The sequence below is a fragment of the Aythya marila genome (genome assembly GCF_965140915.1).
Source record: "Aythya marila genome assembly, chromosome: 4".
NCBI classification, from domain to species: Eukaryota; Metazoa; Chordata; class Aves; order Anseriformes; family Anatidae; genus Aythya; species Aythya marila.
Window position 1 is genome coordinate 7536491 of NC_139045.1, and position 27994 is coordinate 7564484.

Consider the following 27994-nt stretch of genomic DNA (forward strand, 5'->3'; position numbering starts at 1 on the left):
ACATTGTTACATGGCAATCTATGAGGTTTTTTTATTACTTTAAAAAAACACACAGACACAGACACAGACACAAAAAAAAAAAAAAAAAAAAAAAAAAAAAAAAAACCACAACATTCTTCCTGGCTTTTTCTTTTATTTTTTTGTTACAAGCACTCACATACCTTGTCCTATAAAATTAAAGCAGATGGATCATGTCATAGATCAGCTAGGCTGGGATGAGATACATTTTTTTATCTGCAATGCTGTTGTAAATATAAAGTGTTTTCTTCCTCTTTTCCACAGTTCTAGTGAAGCCACTACTTGAATGAGCAAAAAGGTACTAATGTAAGTTATTTTAATTGGATGACTGGCATGAGTAGCAATTACTTGTACTTACTCAAATATGAGCCTAATTTATCCAGAAAAAAAATGTTCTGGCTCTGCACAGTCTTTGCTAGACCGTGCATTCAAAACTGATTTCTTTCAGGACCTTTTCATTCAGCATAGTTCAGAATTGCCTTAGTGGGTGGGTTCATTTTTTGAACTATACCTGCCTTGATTACACACAGTGACATAATTTTTCAGAAGGCAACTTTGAAGAACAATTGGTGTTGGCTTAACTCTGCTCCTGTTGGTAGCTACAGAAATTATACCACTGATTTCATCTGGAGCAGAATTGAGTCAACTGTAAGTACTTCTAGAAATGTCACCCCATATTTTTAATCAATTGTATATAACTGCGGCAGTGAATACAAAAAAAAAAAAAAAGAGAGATAAATAATAATATTAAGCAAGTTCTGACTGCTTAAAAAATGAAAGATCCTGTTAAAATTATGTAAAATAAAACCTGCTCTTTTTGTAAACAGGCAATACTGAGTAAGCAGGAATTCATGGTCCCATCTAGATGTTAATTGTATTTGAATATTGGAATGAGGATTGGTCATAGGCCTAAACACCTAAATACTTTAAAATATATTCATAAATAATCATTCTTTATACATCATAATTTTTCTTACTGCATGTCAAAAACATGGACTTCTGTATTCCATAAGAAAGAAAAATGAGGGATTATTTTTGCTTTTGGCACAAAAAAGTAAAAATAAAGAACAAGCACCGCCCTTATGGGAGTGCACGGTACACTACCAAATTGGTCGTTATTTGCCCTAGCTTTTTCTTTTTTTTACAAAAGTCTTAAATATAGGTTAATATGTAAACACTGTGCACGCACTGGGAGTCTGATCCTGGCCTGTTGAAATCAATGGCAAATTTCCCATTACTTGCAGTAGTGCAAGATCAAGCTCCGAGTTGGTACGGTACGTACAAGCCTAAGGCATTGGGGAAGCCACGGATTCAGGGTCGCAAAAGCTCAGGTGCCCATTTCAAAACCAGCTGCTGGAGGAATCGGATGCAGTGCTGAAAACCTTCCTGCACATGTCGGAGTTCTCTTGATGGAGAGGGTACTCACAACCCGCCAACGGCTCTGCTGTCCCTTTCCTGGCGGTGTACCGTCTGCCAGATGGTAGACTTTCATACTTGGTCACGGAATGCCTGTAAAGGTACAACGTGGTGGTCTGGTGTTAACAAATTTATGCAAAAATGTGCCCTGTAGGTGAGGCTGCTGAAGACAAACACTTTACATAGGTGTTTACACTGCCGCAATGCGTAGGTATAATCAGACTATGTTTTAGCCTCAAGAGAGTAACAGATACTTAACAGAATCTTAAGATTTCCTCGAGATCCTCAAGTTCTTTAATTCCTCTCAGGATTACCACCTTTTGGATCAGAAAAGACTGAATGGAAATCTGGCACCGGCTCTGCAAGTGTTATTGCCTTTAGGTCTTAGCAAATAGGGATTAGGAAGGAATAATAAACCAGGCTTCTCACATGGCTAATGCAGTTAATACTCTTTGGCTACTGGAAAGCATCTTTTACCTTATCGTCCAGTTGTTTAGATCTCAGGAATGCTGATGCCTTAATAAAATACGGCAGCACACATAACAGTTGCAGCAACTACATGCAACAGGTACTTTTATCAACTACAGTAAATAACAGATCATGAGGAAATCTTTCAAGTTCAGCTGGTTTATGGCTATGCACTTCCTCTCGCACTAGTGGAACAGACAACTACAGCCGGCAGAGTTTCGGATCACCACCAGAACTGACCACATGCTCAGGACAAGTCTCCTGCCACATCAGTCAGTTGACTCGTAAAACCAAATTAGAAAACTGGACAAAAGTGCAGAGTCAGAGCAAATTCACTGATCTTCTGAACCTCAGGGGTGAGGGATGTGGAAAAATGGGTTAGCAAGAGGCTGCTTGGTGTGCATGACAGCTTGCTCTGCACCTGCTTGTGTTAGGGTGAAATTTGGCCTCTGTTGTTAATCTCTCCTGGCTGTGAGCACCAGAAGTTCCAGACAGAGCAGATGGCTGGAAGGACACCTCGTAGGCTGTGTACTCTTCATCCTTACCTAAACGGAGACTCGACTCTGTCCATCTGCATACAGACTAAAAATGGGTACTGTGAAAACTGCACAGTGGAGATGAAGTCCAATGTTGTTTCTACTTCCAGAGTGGTTTCCATGCCAGTTTTTATAAAGAAGGAATCCACCTCTGTGTTACCAGATACAAACATGGCTACCCTGCAAATAAAGGTATTACAATTAGTTCAAAACATATCAAGAAACAGGGAAATAAATTATATACATTCCTAGCATCCATTTATTAAATCTGCCCCCAAAGGAGCCCGTTTTTCAGCTAAAGGTATATAACTTCTGAAGAAACCAGGAAGAACTGGTATTTCCCAGGTGGAAATGAAAAGAGAACAACCAATGTTCTCCCATACATGTAACTGTTCTTCAATTTTAGCTCAAATACAAGGTCTTTTATATTTAAATTCTTCTCATTGGGACTACCAGGGCCCAGGAGCCTGAGTTGTCTAAAGCTACAGTACACACAGGGGGTATCTCACTTGTTCTTGACGTTGGTTTTGGACTCCCTGTACCACAGGCTGAACTCCATCCCTCCCGAGATGTCGATGGCCAGGCCACCTTGGAAGTCCGCGCTGGCCCTCGGCCCGGACTGCAGCTGAAACTCCTGGAGCCAAAAGAAAGCACAGGGACACCCCCGTTACTGCCTGCAGACCTCGGTGGTTTCCATACTCCCATCTGTACTGCTGTCAGCAGGCTCTGCTGGCAGGCCAGCACAGTCAGAGTCAACTCCTCTCTGGAGCACCAGCATCAGTGCGATGAGCTGCTGCTTCTTCAGCACACCCAAAAGTAGCACTAAGTACATTTTTAGTGGCTGGCCAGCCAAGCCCATAAGCTAATGCACCTTAATTGCCACAGGTATTTTGCATTTAATGCATTTTCCATCAAACATCAAGCACGCTCATGGCTTCTTGAAACCTCTGTGGCTCTGTATGATTACTTCACCTTTTCGGGTCTGAAACAGTATTTGAAGCAATCGTTTTGGTAGGGCCAACACAGCAGTCAGCTGCTGCTGAAGTGGGCTTGAGATTTAACTCAAGGATGCCGTGGGCTGGCCACAGCTTACAAACCCAGCACATCCCCAGCAAGCGTGGATGCCGTGTGCTCTGCTTTCTTATTTTCACCCAGGTGAAAAATCATGGGTTGGAAGTGTTGTCCTTCCAATATCAAGGTTTTTTTTTCTACTGACTGCAATGGGGGAAGGAATACTTTCTGAGCTAACTAAAAACACATGTTGGTCTGTTTAGATGTGGAGATAAACACCTATTTTACTTTATTTTACTTTGCTTTTAATTGGGACTGAATTGGTCAGTAGTTTTTAACGACTGACAAGGTAACAGTATACGTTCTAGCAGAGACATGTATACACAACCAGAGGGGAGGATATTTTTAAATGTATTGTCAAATTGCACCCAAGAATATCAGAGTATGATTGGTGTGCGATGGCTGCACACTTCTAGGCTTTAAAGGCTACCTAGAGTGAAGTCAAGTTTGTCACTGAAACTGGCAGAGAATCTAAGGAGTGCTTGTCTTGTGTTTTACTAGCTCATCTATTTCCTTATTTAGAGCTCAGTCCTGTCCTTCATCTCATGTGCAAATCCAGTCCAGGCTAATGGGAGGTGTAGATCACGGGGACCCAGCCTTCTCAGGAGCAGTATTTTCCTTTCCCTTCCTATTTTAAGCTTTGTGTGTCAGTTGCAGTGGAAAGTGTGATCTGAAATATCGGAATCGTTAGCTGCTGTTTGACATGCTGACATGTGGTCTGCTTCAACAAAAACAGTTTCTTTATGTGTTGCACGGATAGTGCTACTGTAATGCAACGCAGAGACTGCTGGAAAAGGCACTCCTTTGGGACCTGGCTATCTTCCACTGGGGTCTGGCTTTCAAATGGTTTCTCTGACCTATTAATAAAGTATTTAATTTCTCTGTGCCTCTGGCAGGTGCGTTGCCTAGGAGAAATATTAACACTACTGAACTTTAACGCAGGTGACTTTAGAGTCTCAAGAACAGTTTTATGAGAGTTGTTTATTTTATAGAGGCAATTATAGATTCTGGACTGTTATTCTTAGCCCTCAAACAGCACTGTGAGAACTGGCAATGGCTGTGAAACACACTCTGACTTCAGTTTGTGAGGTTAGGAGAGAAAAGATGTTAAAGAGAGTGGGTGGGAGCGTAGGGTTCAGCAGCAATACTATTAACTTGGAAATCACCTCTCTCTGAAATGTGCCTGTCAGGATTACTGCTGTTGTAAAGTTAATGAAAGGAAGCGATTTGCCGGGGGAGGTTATTTGGTGGATTTGACTGCACTACAAGTATAAATCAGTTTCAGTCCTGCTATGCAAAATGATCCTTATGAACATCAATGAGGGGGGTCAGAACTCCCAAGATTTAAAAATAGCTTTTCTCAAAATCAAGCTGTGCCAATACAATGATTGCAAACCAAGCGTTACATCAGCTCTTTTCTGACAATTCATTTTTAAGCTCATGTCTTGGCTTCCAAGCCATGCTTTGGGTGTTTGGTCTCGATTGCACTGTCTATATCTTATGCATGCTTTTCACCTGTTCTGAAATCAACATTGCGGTCAGCTGTGGCACACTGAGTTGTGGTATCAGAGAGTGAGCAATGTTTCACATGCCTGGTATTCTTATTTGGAAGAAGAAAAATCTACATTTGTCTTTGTTGCCTTTTTCTGTGTTTGTTTGTGTTGTAAAGGGGCTTATGTTCTGAGCAAGACCTGGCCAAGATGGCCAGGGAAAGCAGAGGTGGTACTCAACAATCAAGAATCTGGTTTAATTATGGCTCTCTTGCACTGGTTTTCCTCAGTTTCAGTGTTACGTCACACACAATTCCAGTCTAACAACGTTTTCTAGCTCAGTTGCAGTCACAGTTCAAGGATTTGACAGGTGGAAACATTTCTAACGAAGCTGAACTGGGTCACGTGTAAGTATCCAAACACTGCTGATGTTGCTGCTGACCTGTAATGTTGATGTAACACCAGTTTTAGAAAAATATGTTGTTTAAAAGCAGCTCAGCCTGAAGCTGTTTTCAACAGTGCTTTAAAGAGTTTTTGCCTTTGTGGTGCTAGAGGTAAGAACTACAAAAGGTAACAGCCTTTTGGGTTGTAAATACTCGCTTTTGGTGGTGTCCAAAGCTTGAATCCCAAAGAGCTTAAGCAGCAGCCGTGCTAGTGGTAACTCAAGAGAGAAAGCAGGGTGGGATCCCATCGAATCACAGCACTGTGCAGGCTCCCAGAGAGTCAGTGTCTGACTGAAAATGATACACCCTGATGCTGTTAAAAATGGCACCCAATCCCAGCACTGGTGTGCTCCAGACTTTTATGAGGTTCTCAAAAGATGAGGAGCAGAGAATCTGTTGGCTGGCAGAGCTCTCAGGGTGCTCGGCCAGCTGATTCTGCCAGGGTATGTACGGAGCTTGGTGCACGCACAGCAGTTGGAAATACTTAGTTCTGTAAACACCACGCTCGTACGATCATCTTTCTCATCTCTGCAGTTCGTTAAATAGCTCATGGTAAAGTTTTTGCCCACAATCTGCATGTGGAATTGTTGTTGGAATGAGCTTTACTTTGCCAATTTGTGCACTACCTGGGAAGCCCTCTAGGCTTATGATACCATTGTAAAGTGGCTGAGTTGGGTTCAGGATGGGGACAGCTGTTATGTTCAGTGGGTGTTTATGTGTAATTTCGATCAGAGTGGATTTTCTCATCATCTGCTTTTGCCAAGATTTAAAGGGGAATCAACAGCCCTCTGTCAGGTAAAAGAAGGTCATCCTTCTGCAATTTCGCATATGAATGATATTGCCAACAACTGTCCTGAAGTCAAGCAGTTCTTTGAATACTCCAGTTCATGGAGTAAAATGCTGGCCCTGAACTTTAACATGTCTGGACATTTAGTCCTCCAATAAGATATTATGGTGTCAGTTATGTTTGTGTATGAGTCTATATTTAAATATAAATTGAACTGCCATTAGGGGTGAAAATTGTATAACCCCCATTTTAATTCCTGTTTTAGCCTGGCTATAAGCATGTGAATTTTGCTCCTCTTAGCATTGCTGTCTGGAGGTTAGTGACCTGAGAAAGGCTGAGTACCAGTGATTAATTCACTCACTACCTGACAGTTACTGCCTCATTGGATGTAAGGTCTCTGGACAACTTCTGAAGAGTAAAAATGAGGTGGTTATGTGGGACAGTACTATCTTACAAGAAACTGTGGGAGAGGAGATAATAGTAATAGGAGTTTTCTATGGGAAGCTCAGTTGCATCTTGTTTTATTCAGTGTTACTTTGTTTTCTAGAATGATATGTGTTCTCACCATTGTCCTAGATACCTTGTCATGTAGTTTCATTCTAGCTTCATACCTGTGACTTTTCTATTGTTCCTATAGTAAGAGAAGCTTATGGAGCATTGGTCAGATTTATCAACATTAGAAAAAGAGAAAATAAGATGTCCTATATGAGAGAGAGAGCATCTGCATTTAAGAGACAGAAGAAAAGTGTGCTACTAGTACCTGTGAGTAATCTGTCAGGAGGATAAGTCCTTTCACCACATTAATGGGATCTCCAGTTGCTGAGAGCATTTTAGACATCAAGTCACCATAGCCTTGGAAAAATGTAACTGGCCTGAGTTGGACATCGAACAAAATGGCTGACATGCCAGCAAAAGAGTCCAGGTTTTCCTCTCCTTCATCAGGAGTTGCAGCTATTATGGTCTCTAGACCTTGAGCTTCGATCACCACCTAAGAGGCAACAGTAACACAGAATCAATGAAAAAGCTCTGCCTGAACAAGGCTGTTAACAACCTTTCAAGTTTTCTTAATGTCTTAGAGCCTAAGTCTAATTTACTTAGTTGTAGGTGAAAAAGTATGAAGTTATGATTTAAGGGAACAAAGCAGAGCAACTACAAATACTGAAATTAAAATAATCTCACAGCATGTTTTTTTTCACTTTAGATGAAGGCAGAATTTGCCAACAAGCCTGGTCTTAGTTTATTTTTAATCACATTTTCCTTTATTTGTATGACTGTTTTCCGCAGACACTCAGGAGGAAACAAAAAAAAAAAAAAAAAAAGATTTTTGGTGCAATTTTTGTCCTGCAGAAACTTAGAAACTTAGGAGGATTATAGTATTGAAGGCACTTGCCAACATTCAGAAAATGCCAAAACAGAAGCATCTTGCTTAAATCTTTTTGATTCCTAGGTTTGAGCCGACCCTTGTACTTACATCTACATTATACTCATATCATGGGACTTGATTTTACAAAATCACAAGGCTTTCACTAATTATATCATATAAAAATATAGGCTTTAACGAGAGACAGGATTTGGATACATCATATAGGACAAAACACCTGTCTTCTTGGTGAGGGCACACAAGAGCCTTATTGAATTGATTTAGAAGTTGCAAGAAGAATCCCACATCCTGGCTTAGATTTTTACTACCATGTAGCAGTTACCTGGCCGGCATGAAGTTGAGCATTTCTATCAAAAACTTGGATGTTCAAGTTACTTCTCCTTAAAATGCCAGAGCCTGAATAGAGGATGTCAAGGCTGTATGTGGATGATATATCAGGACCACCTTAATTAAAAAAGACAAAAGGTACCTGTGACTAAACTAGTGGATTAATCAAATGTTTGGGAATACAAACAGGGTTATAAGGCAGTTTCCTGGTTACATACGTGTAATATAGCCAGAGTAGGCAGAGGAAGAGCCTGGCTTGGAGAAGCGCTCGTAGTTATGAGAACGCATGTCCTTCAGAACTCGCCGAACTGTTTTGCTGTGAGGTTTCAAAACAAACAAACAAAACAAAGAAACAGAAAAGTTATGGTGACAAATGTATTACCCTTCTACAGAAACATCAAATCTGAGGAAGTGTGAACTTCCCAGTAGGAAAGACGCTCTCATTTTTAAAATTAAACTTATGACTCTAAGCCTCCCCTAACCCAGAGCTTCTTCTCCAATTTGAGCTACTCCTGCAGTAACAGGTAGAAAGGCAAGCAAATAAAGGTCTTGCTGGAAAATTAATATTCTTGAGAAACAGAGACATTTTGGTTATTTTCTTTCTAGTACTGTAAAGTTTGATTTTTTTCTAGATCATTGGTTCTTGAAAATCTAAAAGCAAGAACCCCACTGAACTTACAGAATTAAGCTCAAGAGAGGAAATTTCCTACAGTAATGCAGTTTGGACGCCTAATTCTCATTTGTACCTCTGAAAATGTAACTAGCTATCAAATGAATGTCACTGAAATGCACAAATTTATTCTGAAATATCAATACCTAAAAGTGGCACAAAGATCAGGCATCATCTTATACTGTCCTTAAATTTTACAGCAGTTCTCTAATAAGAATCTGTGTTTCTTCACATTTCTGCAGAGCAGTACAAAAGAACTGTATTTTTTCACAGTGAATTTAACGTACCTTGAAGGCATTTCGAACCGAATTATATCCTGGATCATGGAGAGCATGTACTTGTTCATTTCCAGAGGCAGCTCGCCTATGGAGAGCAGGATGTTTTTCACTTCCATGTAGGTTGGGTTACTGTTTAAGATGATAGCAGCTGCAGTGGTTCGCACTGTCTTTTCATGGACTTTACGATTCTGGTGGTATATCCTGTTCATTGTTTTCTTCACCTGGTCAGGAAATAGATTTATCAGTCAGTACTCATCTCGCATAGATGACTGGGCAAAGCACAGCTTGGAATCTCGTTTATAATGTCAGCTTAAGCTAGGCCCATAGCTAAGGCTAATGCATTAGGATATATTTTCAGCTCACTGTTCTTCATGGTCCTTTTGGAATGTAAGAGACATGTACCGCTCAGTGACCACATGGGGATGTGAGGAATCTGTTATGCTCTCTCAGCTGCAGTCCAAATACAGTCTTCCACACTGATTATGACAGTGGGACTGTAAATAAATAGGAGTACTAGGATCAAAATACCGTGTCAGTGATAAGATCCCGAGAAAGATTCTCTTGACTGTTAAGGGAAGATGCACTAAAAAAAAATAAATTGCAATTTTCACTTTCTAAATAGTGCCTATGGTGGCCCCACAACCCTGAGACACATCTGTAACACATCTTTGTTACTGATAAAGCCATGGAGAGCCACGTAACCCCAGTGACAGAATGGTCTCTGGTACATGCACTGCCAGAGCAGCACCCTGACATACCCAGCAGGTATGAAATGGGATGCAGGAAAACGCAGCCAAGGCAGGACCTCTGCTATTTTGTGCCTCATCTGTTAGCCTTGGAGACTGCAAGGCAAGATGCAGCTATTTCAACTTTCTGTTATATCATGTATTTTCCCTGACTATGTGAAAGCACAAGAAACAACAGGGGTTACACAGGTTTCCATGTTTCTAATGACTTCTGTATGTCACAGAGGAGAAAATGCTCTTGCAAATGGAGCTCCAGTTTGCCCTGCAGACTTGCCGGCCACCTTTAATAGCTGCATCTGACTCTGGAGACAAAGGTTAAGTACCATTGGCAGATTGTGAGCTGGGGATGCAGGAATGTATGGAGCTTTCTGGCTAGAACTAAAGTACATGCAATAAGGTTCTGATGAAAAAAAAATACTTGGGGGCATCTTGAAGAGTGGGATTGACAAATGTAATTAGTTTAGTTATATCTTGTTCAATATAGTCTCTTGCACCTCTTTTTTTGGGCAGTATCTATTCTTACCTCGTTGGTGAGGAAAGAGGGATCATATCTCTGGATGGCGGTGGCAGCAGTGTTGCTGATGTGCCCTTCTTCTGACTCGGCATACTTCAGAAGCAGTGGAATTGCTTCGGGAAGGAGTGCGTTCTTCAGTGCCAGCAGGTACATCTTCACATTGTCATCTTTCTTAGCCTTCTCCAGCCTATTTAGAATCAGCTTTTTGGCTTCCACAACAGCCTAAAGAAAATCAACAGCATGTTTAAGTGGTGGTCATAATTTTACACTCTCTCTCCTGAGAAACAGGAACAGCAGAGTCCATGTTTGGTTCAGCGCAACATTACACAGAGCTAGTGAAAGTGCCCTTAGTAAACTGCATGTTGATGGCTTCCTTCAAACTACAACCTGTGTGGCCAGAGTGACATGTGGTCCCATAGACTTATTCACTTCACTGGGAAGATATCAAATTAAAGTATAAAGATGGCAAAATAGATGACATTATTCAAACAAACAAACAAACAAACAAGTTTCTCTATTAAACAAAGGAGTTTATGGGCTTATTTTAAAACAGGTAGGAATATGCTGCTTGTGACTCTAATGCTCTCCCAGTAACATCAGCAGGGTTCATTTACACGTGTTGCAGACACATGTGGCCAGCACTGAACAGCAAATACTCACTGGAAGCTTGCAGCCTTCTCTGTCGCACAGCTTTCTGATGAGCGCTCCCATGACAATGACAAGAGTTTCTCTGATTTCTTCGTTTGCGATATCACCCTTGAACTTAGACTGCCAGGCAAAAGCAACAGTGTTAGTCCTTCTGTCTAAATACGATGAACCACATGAACCCATGGGGGCTGAATGCATTCATTTCCTGTGGACATTAGTGCGCCACAAAGGCAGTGATCCCCTTAACAGCCTGGGCTCAGGCTAAGCAGAGAACTGCTCTAGCATTACACATAAAAACTGAGTGCCATGTTTCACTTGAGTTACATTCAGTGTCTCAAGTAGTAGAACTAATTTAGTAGCATTTTTTTTTTTTTTTAATAATATTATTTTGAAATAATATTATTGTGTTCAGTTCTGGGGACCCGATCATAAGAAGGACACCAACATATTAGAACGAGTCTAAAGGAGAGCCATGAAGATGATCAAAGGGCTGGAGCACCTCTCCTGTGAAAGCAGGCTGGGAGAGCTGAGGTTGTTCAGCCTGGAGAAGAGGATGCTCCAGGAAGACCTCATAGCAGCCTTCCAGGAAAAGGCCTCCAGGAAAGCTGGGAAGGAACTCTTTGTCAGGGAGTGGAGGGATAGGACAAGGGGGAATGGTTTCAAACTAAAAGAGCATAGATTCAGATTAGATATTAGGGAGAAATTCTTTACTCTGAGGGTGCTGAGGCAGTGGAACAGGTTGCCCGGAAAAGCTGTGGCTGCCCCACCCCTGGAAGTGTTTAGGGCCAGGTTAGATGGGGCTTTGGGCAATGTGGCTTAGTGGGGGGTGTCACTGCCCATGGAAGAGGTTTTGGAATTAGTTGGTCTTTAAGGTCACTTCCAACGCCCATCCTATGATTCTATGATAAATGGTGTCAGGACTTTGATAAGGCTTTTCATCCTTAATTGTTTTGCTTGGAAGTATGTTTGTTTTCCATGTAGTAAATGTTGGTAACATTTTACAAAGTAAATAGAGCTTTGGTCTGGACCTGTGAATTTTGTGTGTTTCCAGGTGATATGCTCCTGGTACACTTAAAGGAGACCCTGGAAGGGGTAAGGAAGGGAAAATTGGAAGCATTGTATTGGTTTTGTCCTTTAACTTACAGTTAAAGATTTCAGCAGCATTTCACTGGGGTGAGAAGCAAATCCACAGGCATACAGGAATCGCTCCTGAAGGATGGAAGTACTTGCATCCTTAAAGTCCAGAAACTCCAGTATGGCTTCCAGCGACTCTGGGGTCTGAGCAGAAGTTACAGCATCCACTATCTGCGGACTACAAAGATGTGGAAATGAACATATTGTAATGAGCTTTCATTTTGTAATGGAAGTACTGAAGGCAGTTTGTTGCACTTAGAAAGAATGAAGCTACTGTGCTAACACATCTGTTTTTAGCAGGTAAGAGAGAATTATTCTTGTTGGCCAAAACTGTTTTTGAACACAGTTCAAAGTGAATTCTTCCATCTCAAAATAGCAGATGGACTCCAGAAAGTATTCATATCCATGGATAAAAATATTTGAATTTATGCAAATACAGGAAACAAAATGCATTCAAAAACACAGCTGTTTAGAATGTCTTTAAGTTCACAGGGCAAGGCTGTAAGGGGAAAAAAAAAAAAGTTTGACTTCTACAGAAGAGGTAGCAACTAGAGAAAAAAAGGGTTCTACACTACCTGAATTACTTGCAGGTTTATCTTTGTTGTTGACATCTGCTCTAATTTGCTTGAAAAATCCTGACTGTAAAGTGGAACTCAGAAATACTTTCCAACTCCCTAGTCTAGGTGCACATGCTGGTCATACCCAAACTCCGATCTGAGGACAACATCCAGCCATGAACCATCCCCTTCTCTGCTACATTTCCATTTGAAAGAAACCAATGGGCAAGTCAAAAACAAATCAGAGGATGTTTCAGAACAAGCAACGGTGATAAGAAACTCTGCCTAACCTACAAAACATGTTTGCTTTGCATTCTTAGTGGCTGAGTAATATGATGCAAATATACTTTATTAAAAAACAAACAAACAAAACCGTCCTTTTTCCTGTAGACAGTATTGAATACAGTTTTTGGATTGCTAGGACACCAGCAGTAGAACTGAATGTTTTCATGCTATTTAGCCTTTTGCAGGTTTAAGAAACTTAAACCTTTTGAAAGCTTGTTCATGATGACTTACAGGAGTTCTTTCTTTTCACTTTTAATGATCTGCAGAATCTCCTCTTTTGTAGCTTTTCTGATGCTCTGAATGAAGGACAAAAAGTTTCTTGCTGCTTCAGCTTTGGAAAGTTTGTCGGGATGCATATATTCTTTGATGCTCTGCCAGTGTTCAGAAAGCTGCAAAATAATTCACATTATATCAAAACTCTCAGATCATGGTTTCGGTTCTCAAAATCACACTTGATAAATGCAGATATGTGGGCCAGCTATTGCTCAAATTAGCTGAAATCCAATATATTGCTAATTCTTTAGCTAACTATTACCTAACTTGAGATATCACAGTCCACATATCTTCACGACCTTTCTATCTCTCTCTTCCAGCTCTTTAGTATTTTCATAATAATGTACATTGCTTTAAGTACAATTTGTTTTGGAACAAAATGTAGTTATTTAGAAGGTCCTGTCACCTGAACAAGGTGAACTTCCTTGTCTTGCAAATTCACTGTGCTTTCTGGTGAATATGGTGTTTGTCTTCTGTTGCCATTTTCTTCTCAGTCAGATTTTTTTCAAGTGGGAGATGCAAAGTCCTGATTTCATAAATAAATCATAAATTCTCACAAGATGGTAATATTCTAAGTGGTTTGTGTGGAACAAGAGTAAATGACCCACAAGTCATTTGGATTTCTTACTCATAAAACTGCGTAAGATATGCAGTTATTGCAGATTTGTGTTTATTGTACAAAATGGTAGTTAAGAAGGTATTAGAGTAGGTTGATACCAGTTTCTTCATTTGTCGTTGCTATATCTACTCCCCATGCCATATTTCTGTCCAGAGTGAGCCAACATGGTCCCACAGTACCTGTATCTGTCCTTCTAGCTACGCTCCTATGAGAAGCTGGTGCAGGTATTTTGACCTTTCCTCTCTCACTTGCCTTTGCCTCTGTTATCTCAAATTATCAAGAACATTCCTTGGTGAAAACTCAGCTGTTCTCTGCAGGAGTGTTTACTGCAGTTTTCCTGAGTGGGAAATAACACTGGCACCCATTTGACCTTTACTAAAATACTTCCCCTGTTCATGGGTTTTGTATTAGGCAATAACACTTGAACCTACCATCAAATAGAAGTATCATTCGACAGTACAGAGTGCAACCTCCATCAACTGTAACAAACAATAATTAGGCAACCATGATTGAGACATAGGATATTTCCTGGGGATTAATAGCCAGCTGGGAGGAGCTCATGTTCTGAGGCACAGATGGGTCTGTTAACCTCAACTGGTGATTAGTGCACCAAGGTCAGTGTGGCTATTATAAGCTGGAATTGGATAAACATATGGGCACTTTCTATTCCCACTATTGAAGTTGCACCATAGCCCAGCAAGAATTCTCTGACTTCTTTAATCCCTTTATTTTCTCCTGTGCAGAGCCCAGTTCTATGGGTTTAGCCCACACCCTAGGGACAAGCGAGGTAGGAGATGTGAACTGGAGCCATCACAAGCAAAAGAGAGTGGAGACCAAGTCTTCTTCGTTTGGGGGTGCTCTAAGCACTCAGCTGCTGCAAGGAGCAGCTGCCTTCTCCTGCAATGATGATGACTTTAAAAAACAGCACCCGCAGCTGAATTTCCCTAGGGTTCTTGTTCTCCTGATGTGAATGTCAGGCTATTTGGATTGAATAACCCAGAGATTCAGGCACAGATGCATGCACTGCCCCATGGCAACTCAGCCAAGTTCAGGCAGGAATTGGGTTCCCTCTCATTAGACCACAGCACTTCTGGGCTCTCTGGGAAAATCTGAGCCAAATTGAGTGGTCCTAAATCAAGCAAGACTTGGTTTTGACTGTCGGTGCCTGTCAGCTGCCTTACCAGCCTACACAAATGTCCCTCAGGTTAGGTGAGCCCAACCCATGAGTCCGTATGGCACACAAAGCTGTGTGGATTACGAGTGGCTTTCCTGCAGTGCTGCACCCAAACTCATCAGCCTGCCCTGAGTGGGGGCTGCCAGCTCCAACACAGTGTTGTGAAATGCAGCTGGAGCTGGCTGCTGTGGGCAATCCGGATGTATCTGCTCCATCAGTGTGGGCTTGGCTAACATCTGGGTTGGTATTTAGTCCCTCATCACTCACTGCCTGCAAATCTTTCTCCTCCTCCTACTAAAAGTCATATCGAATAGATAAGGGAACACTTGCAATGCAAAGGTTGCTTGTTGTACATTAAGTACTTGAGCAGTGAGGGGCACCTTCTCCTGTGAACTACTGCATGGCTTGTCTTGTAGCTCTAGGCACACAGAGCCCAAAGCCAAATTTTTCAGAGGTTGTCTACACAAGAAAGAACAGAAACAGCTCCATTTCAGGAGGGCAAGCACCTGTTTCTGTAGGAACTGTGAGTAAAGAAAAACTGTAGGAGCCATGAGCTCTTCTGAAAAGAGCATGCTTCATGTTGACGTGTAAACACAGAAAGCTAGGTCTAAATTTAAATGTAGATGTTGGCCACAACCTCACAGAAGCTCATGCTGCCACCTGTGAAAGGGGGCTGATAATGGTTATTTTACCAAATTCGTAAAGCTAGAGACAAGACTTGTTACGATTTGAAAAGGGTTTTGAAAACATAAAAATGTACAGCACACCATGTCAGCATGGCATTAATGTATACTATGATATATAAGTACCAAATGTTATGTTGCTGCTTTGGATACAGAGTTCTGTTTATAGACCCCATCTTTTCATAGCAGTTACTGTAAAATACAGTGAGAAAGCAGCACTTCATTCTCATCGTGCCATTAGGTTTATAGCTCAGTCCCCAGGCACAGCTCTGGAATTGTAACCTATGTTTGTTATCTCGGCCTGGAAATTATCTCCATAACCATTATAAGAAACTCAGTTCCAAGTGACAAATTGGTCAGCACAAACCCCAGTGGGCAGAGTCTGGAGAAGAGCACCTGTCTCTGCTCTGTTTTAGACTCCTTGATGTTCCCTACTCAGAACTGCTTCAGCACGCATACAACATAAATTCTGAATCATTTTCCCCAATATATTTTTTTAATCTTCTCTGTGGCTCTACATGCTTTAGACAAGATAAATTATTGCAGTGCGATGTTATTTCCAAATAGCTAGAACAATTTCCAAAATAGTAAAGAATTTATGCTCATTAGAAATAGAGGATTCAAATTATGTGTGCTGAATAGAAGCCTTATCCTGCTTATCAGAAACTGACAGAGAATAATAGTCTTTAAAATAATATTCCCATTCGCTACTAAATTCGTTCTACAATGGTAATAGCATTAAAGCTGTTTGCTAACTTTCACTATTGCAATTTATATTAGTGGATATGATGAATACTGTCAGTAAAACAAAAGATGATGTATTTAAAGTAAGTTCTTACTGTACAAAGGTCTTAGTAGATGTTTTACATATGTTTTTTTTTTTTTTTTTTTTTCCAGGAGGGGAGTGATGAGAAGAATATTGGACTTGCCAGTAATATTAAAGCACAATTTTATATTTATAAAATACCTATAGAGTCTTTTAAATAAAAGTCTTCCTTCATGGTCAAGCAGTTAGAACAGGCAGATATATTCTCACAATTTTTTTTCCTGCCTACTGAATGGCTATCTACCTTTAATTTCTAAGAGCAGTTCAGCTCCTCCATGACAGAGAATTGTTTATAAACACAGGTCATCCATCTTTGTGGTCATTACACACCCCATTAACCAGAGGATAGAAGTTTCTGCCAACTCAAGGTTGGTAAAGATGAGACAAAACAAAAGGGTGTCGCATTTCTGAGAAACACTGCACTTAATCTTTGAAAGACACCAAAAAGGTTGATACTTTTAGAGGTAGATCTTAAAACACCCTCATATGGTGGAAAACCATTGCAGAGCTACAGTAATGCGCCCTGCTCTGGGGAGTTAAACCTCTCCTAGTGGACTGCCTGGACAGAAACTTCTATTTCACTCTTCTTTTGCTCAGCTAACCAACCTGATGTCCAACAAGTCTGCGTTTACTTACCGAAGGACACTTTTTGCATTCGGATTTGACTGTCTCTGCTACTAGGGGCATGGACACGTAATTGGAGTCCAAAGTCTTGACAACACCAGCAGCTTGCTTCCCCGCGATCAGTCCAGGGCCAGCTTGTACTGACTTCAGTTCCAGTCTCTGCCTGTGCATCCATACATTGAAAACACCATTAGAACTCAAACATTTTGAAGAAATGCAAAAATCACAGGGAGAGGAAACAAAAAGAAACCCTCCACAGACAAAAAATACAGAACGAAGAATAACTAAAGTTCTTGGCCTTGTTCTAAAATATTTAGATCATGGAAAGTCTACAGCTTTTTTAAGGTAATAGAAATATTTAACCCTGGTGGGATCACTGCTAGAGCAGCATGATATAAAATACCTCAGTAACAAACTTTACAAAGTATGGATCTATAGTGTCTGGTAAACAGCCCTCAGTAACCACAGACATTCTAAAAAAGTTTCAAATATTTGTTCATAAGAAGATCTGGAAACTGGGTTTTTGAATGTACTTTTTTTTTTTTTTTTAAACAGCATAATGTTAAGGAGATGCCTGAATCATTTATCTTATATGAATATCACCAAGCTTTCAGTGTTTTACAGTCTGTCACAATGGTTTGGACAGATGCAGCTTTTTAAATTTCATTTCCTATGAGTGCCATTATTTATTATTTGCATCTATTATGGTAGAGCCATTAATCAACATTGGACTAGGTACCCTATGGATATGAAAGAGATCTAAATTCTACCTGAAGGGTTTAGTGTCTTAGATCTTATTGCTGTAAGACATACACGTGACCTAACTTGAACCATGAGTTTCTGCTACCGTCAATAATGGTCAAATTGTCCGACTTACTTTGAAACTATTTTGGCATTTGTTTTTCGTCGGGAGTTCAGAAAGAAAACATAATTCTCTTCTGCCTTAATGGATTTAAAGAAACTGTCTTCCAGCACATAAATTGTGGCAGATGTGGCTTTGGTGCTGACATCCAAGATCTGAAAGTAATTAAAAAACAAACCAGAAGAAAGGCTGGTCAATAAACAACAATCTAGGAGATCTCATAGTTCCAAGTCACAGCAAAACTCATAAATAATATAGTGAAATGAAGAAGGTGCACATGGGCTGACAACATCCCAGGCTAAGCCTGCAAACTAGGATCTCCCATATTTTCACAGATTCCCTCTATGAGAAGAGCCACTCACTTCTGCACCATGTGTTTCAAATTCAATACTTATGAAAAAGGAAAGTGTGGTGGAGAGGAAATTATGGAACAGGCTGTAGCTGAGAAAATGACTGGTAATTTAGTTGAAAATACATTTTAAATAAATTTGGAAGCTTTTCCAGGAAAATCTCGTATAAATGAGATTGTCATGTTCACAACTGAGAAGCAAAACCAACCACCTTGCTTGATCTGCTTGTATATAAATTGAAGTCTTTATGGCAAGCGTGACAACCAGGAATTCAGTCATTGTCTTAAGTCATTTTATTAACAGAGCATGTGCTGCCTTTGTACTTCTCTGAGCTGAGGAATGTCAGCTTCTGACACGGAGAATCCCAGTGCCAGCAGCATGTGTCCAGCTTGCACTCACTAGTAACCACTTAGAAGGACATTTACGAATAGTGAAGGATCATTAAGGCCATAGTAGGGCTTCAGGAACCTCTGCAGCATATCTCCTACATCACACCTATTCATAGGGAAGCCTTTATTTCCTTCTCAAACCCTACATGGCTCCACCCAGGAGTCAGGATTTTGCTCAGCATTTATTGTGTACACTGAATGCTGTGACTTAGGAGCTGAGAAAAAGGTAACAGTTGTCATTATTTGTTCAAAGTGATGTGAATTATTTTGCTGGACTCAATGTCAGCTGAGACAAGGTGGTTTGCACAAGAGAATCCATTTCCTGTTCTCCCTGTGGCTACCACATATGAAATTTGTACTAGTAATACTGTAAATGCACATGTGGAATTTGCTTTATGCAATGCCAGAAAGACCTTTTGAGAAAATGACTAATAACTCATAAGGCTATATTTTAAACAGGCAGAACAGATTTTACCTTGTAGAAGAAATCATACCTTGTTGTGGCTGGTAAATCCCGTTTTTTCTATTTCACAAGAGTCTAGGGCTTTTATTTTAGTCACCTGATCTTGCCGCACCTGGTAAGTAGTATTGCATTTCCCAGATATGTCCACCTTGAAAAATAAGAATTAGATTAAGACTATTTCTTGAATTTATCTTTTGGACCCCAGAACACCTTCCAAAGGTGAGCCATATTCTCCACTGTTGACAGCTTGTACGTGAGGTGCTGTGCTGTTTGTGTTTGGGTTTATTTATCAGTTTTGAGGGTAAAGAGAGACTACTGCTTTATTTTTCCTTGTATTGGTGTTTCTAAATACCTGTCTTAGACAGTCAGGGGTACTTTGCATTATATGGCTATGAAGGAAAGTAACAAAGTTTATTTAAACAAAAAAGTTCGAGAACAACTGGCAGGTGGTACTAAACTTAAGAATTTGCATTAAATTCCAGCTTTGCTCATGCTGACAGATGCAGAAGTTTAACTACGTAATGCAGGTTAAATAGTTGTGGATAAACCATTGCCAACTTTTTGTGGATACTTGGTTTGATTTAAAATGGTTTTATCCATTGAATTGAACTTAGGAATCAAATGAATCTAAACATCAGTATTATCTCTTTTATACTGATGTGGTTTGTGTTGGTTTATTTCCAGATCCTCCTGAATTGATTAAAGTACTTTAAATCAAATGAATTTCACCAATTCTTTAAGTTAATTGCAACATGACTTGTGTCAACAGATATTCAGAAGATCGTCCTTTCACCCCCAACACCAAACACAATCCAGGGGCTGATTTCTGCCCCTCTTTGTTCTCTCTGAAGCCAGCAGGAGCCACAGCCCTGCCTTTTAGATCAGACTGAGCTCTGCCTGTTTCTCTGATGGTTATCTTGCCAGATATAGCATCATACCTCACGAGAAGTACCAGAGTGCAGCTGTAGCTGGAAAAGGCTAGCCAGACCTCTCTTAAGATTTTGAGTAAAAGCATGTTCATTTTGATATGAGTAGAAGTTTTGGACCTGTAGGAATGAAAAACAAGTATGTAACAAATGTGGTTAAATGAGAGAGAGCAAATGTGGATCCCTTCCATAAAACCCCCTTTCCTTTTTCTGTTCAGGAAGCTGAATTTGGACCTGTTGTCCTTATTTAAGCAAACTACAGATGCTGGAGAGCCTCCTGATGCGACTACAAAGATTTGTTAAGCAGCTGTACCTAAGGACTGTTTCAGCGTGGTGAGCATCTTTCCTGCCTGCTAATTGAGAACTTAGAAGTAAAATGAAAAAATTTGCATGATTTCACACGTGACTTCTTTTCCTGCATAATCTTCAAATAATCCCACCCCACGTGCACATAATATCTGTTGCACTTTAATCACAGGTTACAAAAACTAGAATGAATCATAGATAAATCACTGAATGACTTAAACGTGTCAAACATATCACAACCTTTGAACTTCACGGGGCAACTGTTGTGCTTCAGCCTCTCCTCTGGCAACAGAAGACTTTGCACCTCCACCTGGCATTCAAGGTGCTTTAAAGATGCATTTTTTTTCAGAAACCGTAAGTCAAATCAGCGTGTTATCTTGGGGCAACCCTGGAAAGTGAACTCACTGTGCCAGGGGTAAAAGTATCAAAGCGCAGAGAAATCATAAAAGGAGAGTATAGACCCTATTACCTGAGAAAAAGCCCAAGTTTTTAATACTACATCTCAGTCTTAGCATGTGAACTGCTTCTGCCAGCATATTTGCAATGTACTGGGAGCAGATGTATTTTGACTGTGTTCCTCTGACACCCCGGCCCTCCTTCAGGGATGTGTACAGTTGGGAGCCAGTGCTGTCCCGTTTCTTTTTCTGTTGTGTAAAGCTGATGACAAGGCTGAGTCTGAAAGTTACTGAGTAGACCTGATAGCAGCTGCAAAGCAGTAGGCTGAGCTGGCGGCCAGGGTATGTGCTCAGTGCCTATTTACAGCAGGAGGTAAAGATTCTGCTGGGATAGGGTGTCACAGCCCTTGCTCTGCTCTGCAGAAGAGAAAAGAGAGCACGACCTTCAACCTTCCTCCTTTCTCACTGCCCCTCTGCCCATGTCCCACCTGCTCGGGCAGAAGAAGGGAGAGCAGAGCTGTCGGCTTAATGCTCCCAGCCACAAGCAATGGGAGGGTGGAGGAGCATGGAGAGGAGGCAAGAGGAGCTGCTGCTCAAACCTTGCTGCTCCTGGCCCAGAGTGCAAGGAGACAAAGGAGCAGCTCCACAGAAAAAAATAAAAAAATAATAAATTAAAAATTAATAAAATAAAATAAAAAAATAAAAAAATAAAAAATAAAAAACGAGGAGTTGGATTTGCTTCATTCCCTTTCCAAGCAAGGCTGAGATGCTGAGAGCTACAAATGGACTCCTACAAATGTGCTCCTACACAGAGAGACTGCTTCAGTGCTCTTTCAGAGCAGGCTGCAAAACCACGGCACCAGCCAAGCCATGCTTGCTCACAGTCCCTTTTCTTCTCATTTTTGGAGACAGTTTCCCGGTAAATGAGCAACACTTAAGGTTGCAGCTCTTTCACCATCATGCTCATTAATTTGGGACTATTGAAACTGTAACAGGTGACACTGAAGTCAATAAGCAAGCCAGAGAAGTGGGTAAAGCAGACACACTAAAACATCTGTTAAGGGTTTAAAGAGATTAACACTGCTCCTCATAGATTTGGTATAACTCCCTCCTGACAAACTGTATTGCTCTTTCTGTCTTCAGACCTTGGATAAAATCCTGGCCTCACTGAATTCAACAGAAAAAATCTTACACAGCAACTGTGCATTTATCTGCATAGGTACCCAAATGTTTGTGGCCAAGATGCTGTTTACTTACATCTATACAGTGTCCTCAGGCCACAAGAGGCTTGGGCTGGAAGGGCCCCTTGTACAGCTAAATTATAGCCTGCTCCAAGCTACTGTCTTTTGTACAGAAAGATAGGACACAGTGGCATATCAAGAACACTGTGAGGATAGCGAATTGCTAAATTCTCCAAGTCTGTAATTAGAGATTTGCCTCAGGTGTTCTCAGAGACTGAGTGTAAATTTTGAAAAACGGGGTCTTACTTTTCCACGGGCTAACTCAAGCACCATGGGCTGCTGTAATGCTGTCAGATATTCTTTCCCGATGATCTTCTCTGTGTTTTTTCCTTTGAAGATGTTTTTAGCATCTGGACGTTCATTCACATTTTCAACTTGGACATTTTTTATCTAGCAAAGAAAAAGCAGAGAAAATTCAGTCTGATATTGCCCTGGGGTAGGCTGGGGTAGACTAAATCTCCTTGAACCCAAATACCAAAACGAGTCTCTGGCAAATGTCATTTTTTTTCAAAATGTTCAATTTTTTTTTCAAAATGTTCATTTTTTTTTTTTCAAAATTTCTAGTAAATGTCATTTTTCCCCATTTTTTTTTTGTCATATTTGTGGCTAGAACTGAGGACTTCAACCTATTGCTCCTCTCATAGGTGCTTCCATGAAAGTTGTTTGAAGCTAAATAACCCGTATGAAGCAATTTCAAAATACAGGAGATATTTTGAAGGTCTGGCTTGGGATGTTAGGTATGTTCTTGTGAAGTTTTATTCTACAGGAAACAGCTAATTGAAGAAGCCATTTTTAGTTGACGAGACTATGGCAGAATAAAAGATTTAGCTTATCTTCCGAAAACAAGTACTTCAAGATAAGATTAGCAATTAGATAAATGCAGAAAAGGTCGGGCATGTTGTAAGTTGGGCGATGGCATTAATTACCATAACTTTCACCAACTGGTCGTCATCATTTTCGGGATTTCTCCACAAGAGGTTGACATCCACATCAGAAGAAATCCGGTAGCCTGCACTTTTCTTCAGGGATGCTTTAGCCCGATCAACGTAGACTTCAGCAGTGTAAGTAAATGTATATATTTTGTCATTACTTAAGCTTGGTCCAGTAGTGTGCCCTGTTTGGAAAGTAAAAACAAGGTTGTCTTAGACATGACTAACACAATTTGTCATTCTCTCTAAAAAACACCTTTAGAAAAATTAAAAATGCAATTGCCAGCAAAAGATTATGGACTGAACTTCCTCCCCTTGCTTACAGAGGCTGTCCTACTGGAGCAGTTGTTTTTTAATATCTGTTTAAGTTGACACTAATCTCATATATACAAGGTATGAATGTTCACAAAAATCCTTTGTTTTAGCTCTACACTTAAATATACAAATAGAAGAGAGTCAAAATCTTTCCTTTGGCTATGTTATCATTAGAAATGAATACATGATTTTGATGATTTGATTTGCAAATCAAAATATTGTAATTAATCATGCAATGTGTGCGCGTAGCAATTTGAAATATACTGAAACCATTTGCTGGAGCCAATGGAAATTGCTCTCTGCACCTCTTGCACATTTATTGGGAACCTTTTCACTGAGAGCCTTGCCCAGGAGTGACATGAACATAATGAAGACACAGAGAAAATATAGATGCGGTAATTAAAGTAATTAGATGCAGTAATTAAGCTCTTGTTCTACAAACTAAATGACTGTCCCTGTAGCTATGCTTCTCCTGTGAACTGATGTGTTTTATGGGATATAAAAAGACAAAATCTAGCTTAAATGAAGCTTGCATACCTAATTTACAGTGACATTTCCATCTACATTAGGAACAAACTGGAGATGCTGTTCCCTAGGGATTCAGTTTCAGTGCTGTTTGTGTAAAAAGTATCTGTAGTACACAAATGGCTTATTTTTCTTTTCCTTTGCAAAATGACCTAGGGTGCCCTATGTCCACATCCTTTCCTGTCTTCTCTTTCTCTGCTTTCATGCACAGCTCTGGGGGGAACGTGTAGTACTACAACACCAGCCTCAGGCACAGGGATTAAGATCATGCCCCTAAAATATGGCTAAGGAAAAACAGTTTCTTCTTGAACCCCCCTTAAGGACTGTGTTATATGGGATATACGTGGCATCCCTTTCCACTGTTTCCAAGGGCTTCCCTCCCGTGCTCTGGATGGCTACAAAGGTCTCTTCCACACAAGACAAACTGATGAACTCAGTTTGCAGAGGGAAGGGAAGAGAAGGGAAGGGAAGGGAGGAGAAGCTGGCTGTACACACAGTGCTGTTACATCCGCAGAGTAAACACACACGCAGTGAGTGACCTTAGGTGCTGTCTGTAAGTGTCACAGGGCTAGCTTCTTGCACCCAAATGCTGCTTTGCTGAAACCAGCAGGGAGTTCCTACTTTTAAGGTATGAAGCAGAAACAAAAAAAAAAAAAAATCACAACAGAATTAATCTAAGAAAAGAGAAGTCCTTAGGGAGATGCATCTCAGTCTAAGTGCAGGGAAAAAAAAATAGAAAAAAGAAAAAAACAAGAAAACTACCGAAACATCTCAGATAAATTCTTAAGCATGCCGTAATGTAATCAGTGTGTTCAAAGTCCCTCACGGAGAATCAACAGACTATCTTGATTCATATCATGTTCCTCGGTGATTTATTTGACTCTGTTAAATACATTTCAAATCACTGCATTGGTAAAAAGGAAAAACAAAGTATTTTCTTATTCAACTATCAGAAAAAAAAATCCCATCTAATCCCAGTTAGGTAGGTAGTGCAGGGCCGTCATGGCTGGGCAGATACATTCTGCAGTGCTCAAAGAACCCCCCAAATTGTGTTTTTTAAGTTTTGTTTTGTTTTGTTTTGTTTTTTCTCCTCTCCCCTGTTCACTTTGACGTCACAGCAGTATGTTAAGGTCAGCTTCGAAGAACCTTTCTCTCAGGAAAACAGCAGCCCCACTGAGTCTTGCCTGCAAATTGTGAAAATTGGCACAGCTACAGAGAGGCAAACTGACTGAGGATTTACGCCAGCTGGAGATGTGGCACAGCAAGTTCAGCAGTCCCCGGGGAAGCAGCCTGTTTGTCTGTGGGACCTCAAAGCTATGGCAACTGATTTTTTTTTGCAGGGACGCTAAAGCATCAAGGTTGGCATCGGGCTTTGCCAGTTTTGCATTTTGTGTGTGTGTCTGCTTAAAAAAAAAAAAAAAAGAAAAAAAGAGGTGTACAAACCTTCCTTCGGGTTGCTGTGCGTTTCCTAGCCCTTTCCTTTTGCCCCTTCCCCTCACACTCCTATCACCTTTGAAACCACGTTGCCTCTGAGAGCAGAGAGCACTCAGTCTGTGCCCAGGGATGAGGGGCACCTTTCAGGTACAGCCCTGCTTCCTTGCAGCAGCCCCGAGCAGGCTGCTTCCTGCTTCAAAATGTCCTTCACTCGCAGCAGAAATGGCAGCGCTGGTGGTTTAGCATTCACTGAGGTTTGGCAGGGGCCACCCGCTATGTGCTTTCTAAAGGCAGAGGATGACACAGCCCCATCTAAAGATAAAAGGTGGGGGCAAAGCATATCCAAGAAAAATGATCTGGGTGCTGAGAGACAGAAGTCTTAATTAGTTATGGGGGGTGGCGGTTCTTTTGCTCACGCTCTCTTTTCAATTAAAGGCAACTTTCACCTATCTTCTCTCTTCTCCCACAGTTCACCCCACAGATCTTTTTTTTTCTTTCTGCAGCAGGTCCTTCCATCTTCCTCTCTTTCAGCAATTGCTTGTCCCCATATACACATACACTGTTCCCTCCTGAAGGAAAGAGATGAAGAAAGGACACGGGCAGGCGGCTTCTTGCCAGTGTCATGGAAGAGATGAGTAATTGCAAAGTATTTCTAGAAGCTAGAACACTCCTAGCTTCTGAAAGCTTTCACCATTTCATATGTGGAAAACGTTGTTCCCTGGGCAGAAGAGGCTTTTAGTTGCAAGACTGGCCTCACTGAGAGCAAAGTGTGAGCCTGTGATGGATCATGGTAAGAGAGGAGGCAGGGATGAGGCAGTGCTGAAGGCAGCCCCAGGGAGTTAGCACTTAACCCGGTGGAAATGGGGAAGCCAAAAGAGACAATAGGATAGCACTGTCAGATTGAGAGGCAAGGAGGAAAATTATGCCCGAGGGACAGAGGCACAGGTTTCACTGCCCAGCACCAGCATTCCAAATAGCATTCCTAAATATTCATGCTATCTTTCATGAGGAAAACTCTGGTACTATCTCAGAAGGAATATTCCCATTCCTTTCTAATAGAAACCTTCCTTAAAAAAAAAAAAAAAAAACAACCAAACAATTCCCCATACTGCCTTCACAGGCTCTTTCCTTTGTACCCAAGGCTGTGATCCTCGAGGCCATTTCCATTTCAGCTGATGGCAAACATCCCACTGCCGGAGAAGGGAGGAGGATCGGACGTAAAGACCGCGTTCAGCGCACTGTCTTAGGGTCAGAAGTGCATGCTTTCAAGGTGGAGCGCATAACACATGGTTTGACTCGTTACGTTAAGTGTCTGTCATTAAGGGTAACATGCCAATTCTATAATTAAATCATGATACTGTATAATACAGAAGGTTACACTGCATGGGTAGAGACAGCTGTCAAGTCCTGTGCCTTTTATTAATACATACGGCATGCACAGCATGCGTGTCTCTAACTACAAGCTGGCTCTACCTTCATAAATCATTTTTGCCACTGTTTCTGATACTGGATAGCTTCAAAAAAGCAAAAGCCAGCCATTTATTTGAAAATTGGAACTGCAGTAGGAAAGTGTCATGTGTGTTGATCTTGCTGACTCAGAGCTACTAATTTCTTTAGCATTTCTAAAAGGAAGGTGGACTGATAGGCAAAACATCCTAATCCAAGCTCTGTCACGGAGGCACCAAGTGGCCTTTGGGCCAGTAATTTAGCTCTCAGTCTCTCTGCACTAGAGATAGATGAGACCTTGCAGAGCTGAATGGGGGATAATCTAATGAGAAAATGCTTGCACAGCGCACTGGGGGTGTAAAGTGACAAACAAAGAGCACTTCACATCAGTAAGTTTTGTTTCACTGACGTTATGGAGAAGCTGGGAAGAGCCGGCACCAGAAATGTGGCACACCAGTATCTAGCCACAAATGTTGCTTGGCAGTTTTATGAGAGCTTTCTGCTGCTAGAGGAACTGCCTGCAGGCTTCTTTGCTGTATAATTCCTGTCATGAGGCACACTGAGAGCACCTCTACCACCTTTTTAACAGTTTAAGTCAGGCCTGGGTGCTGCCCTGCTCCCCTTCCCTCCCTGCAGAGGACATCCACATTAAACTAAAAGAAGAGGTGTTGTCAAATGTTGCAAGACTGCTGCTCCTGTAAGTTTAATGTCAGATTGTCCACAAAGGGCCTCTTTTCCTTCCCTCAGTAGGCTGGCGCTGCTGAAGCGGGCAGTCTCCAGATTTGGTACCCTTGACCTTTGTGCAGGACACCTGAGTAAGGCCCCGCTCTTAAGGCCTGTGCAGACATCCAGGTTTTCATGCCTTATTGCAGATCAAGCTTCCAGCGAAATTAATGGGATGCTTGTTACTGACTTCAGTGGTAGCTGAGTCAACTGCTCAGAAAGAAACCTGGAGAGCCCGAAGCACTTCCTGGCTCTGATCCACCGCAGCACTTCTGTGTGTTTAACTTAATAGTCCCTCTCCAGCTGGTGCCCCCACAGCATGTCCTGACTAAGCAAGGTCAAGATCCCCGCTTTCCTGGCTCACATCGCCGGTCCTGTGCACCTGAAAACATCGTCTCTTCCCTTCACAGAGCTGACACGAATGTTACAAGCACCTAAACTTTTGTAATTAACCACTGCCTTTGGCATTGCTCAGGCATGGCCGAGGAAAGATGTTCCTTTCTGATGCAAAGCATCCAGCTGTGCACGCCCGCTGGCCGTGCCATGGCTGACCTACCTTTAACAGAGGCCGAATACGTGGAAATGATGCAAAGGAACAGCACGGTTAGAAGAATCATGCTGGACTCCCCCGAGCTCCTGACTGCAGCATCAAGTGTGAAAGCCTCCAAGAAGCGAACTGCTGAGAGTGGAGCTGCGCTTGCAGAGGGAGCCGCCGCGCCAGC

The 27994-nt window shown here is 41.3% G+C and overlaps 1 protein-coding gene and 1 long non-coding RNA gene across 2 annotated transcripts; one reads left to right on the forward strand and one right to left on the reverse strand.

The window, feature by feature from the left end:
- Positions 1-96: 96 nt before the first annotated feature.
- Positions 97-27985, reverse strand: MTTP (microsomal triglyceride transfer protein). The gene is made up of 18 exons (XM_082760308.1): positions 27829-27985; positions 22827-23014; positions 22147-22290; positions 19971-20078; positions 19064-19180; positions 17846-17985; positions 16981-17131; positions 13001-13158; positions 11937-12105; positions 10806-10913; positions 10155-10367; positions 8895-9106; positions 8156-8253; positions 7933-8054; positions 6990-7217; positions 2948-3072; positions 2448-2618; positions 97-1527 (listed from the first exon to the last, which is right to left on the reverse strand). Exons 1-18 carry the CDS (start codon positions 27887-27889, stop codon positions 1359-1361), a joined length of 2682 nt encoding a protein of 893 aa, XP_082616434.1. The 5' UTR covers positions 27890-27985; the 3' UTR covers positions 97-1358.
- Positions 17253-20498, forward strand: LOC309878126. The gene is made up of 3 exons (XR_014317488.1): positions 17253-17313; positions 20177-20291; positions 20437-20498. It is a non-coding gene; the product is annotated as an uncharacterized lncRNA (long non-coding RNA).
- Positions 27986-27994: the final 9 nt, after the last annotated feature.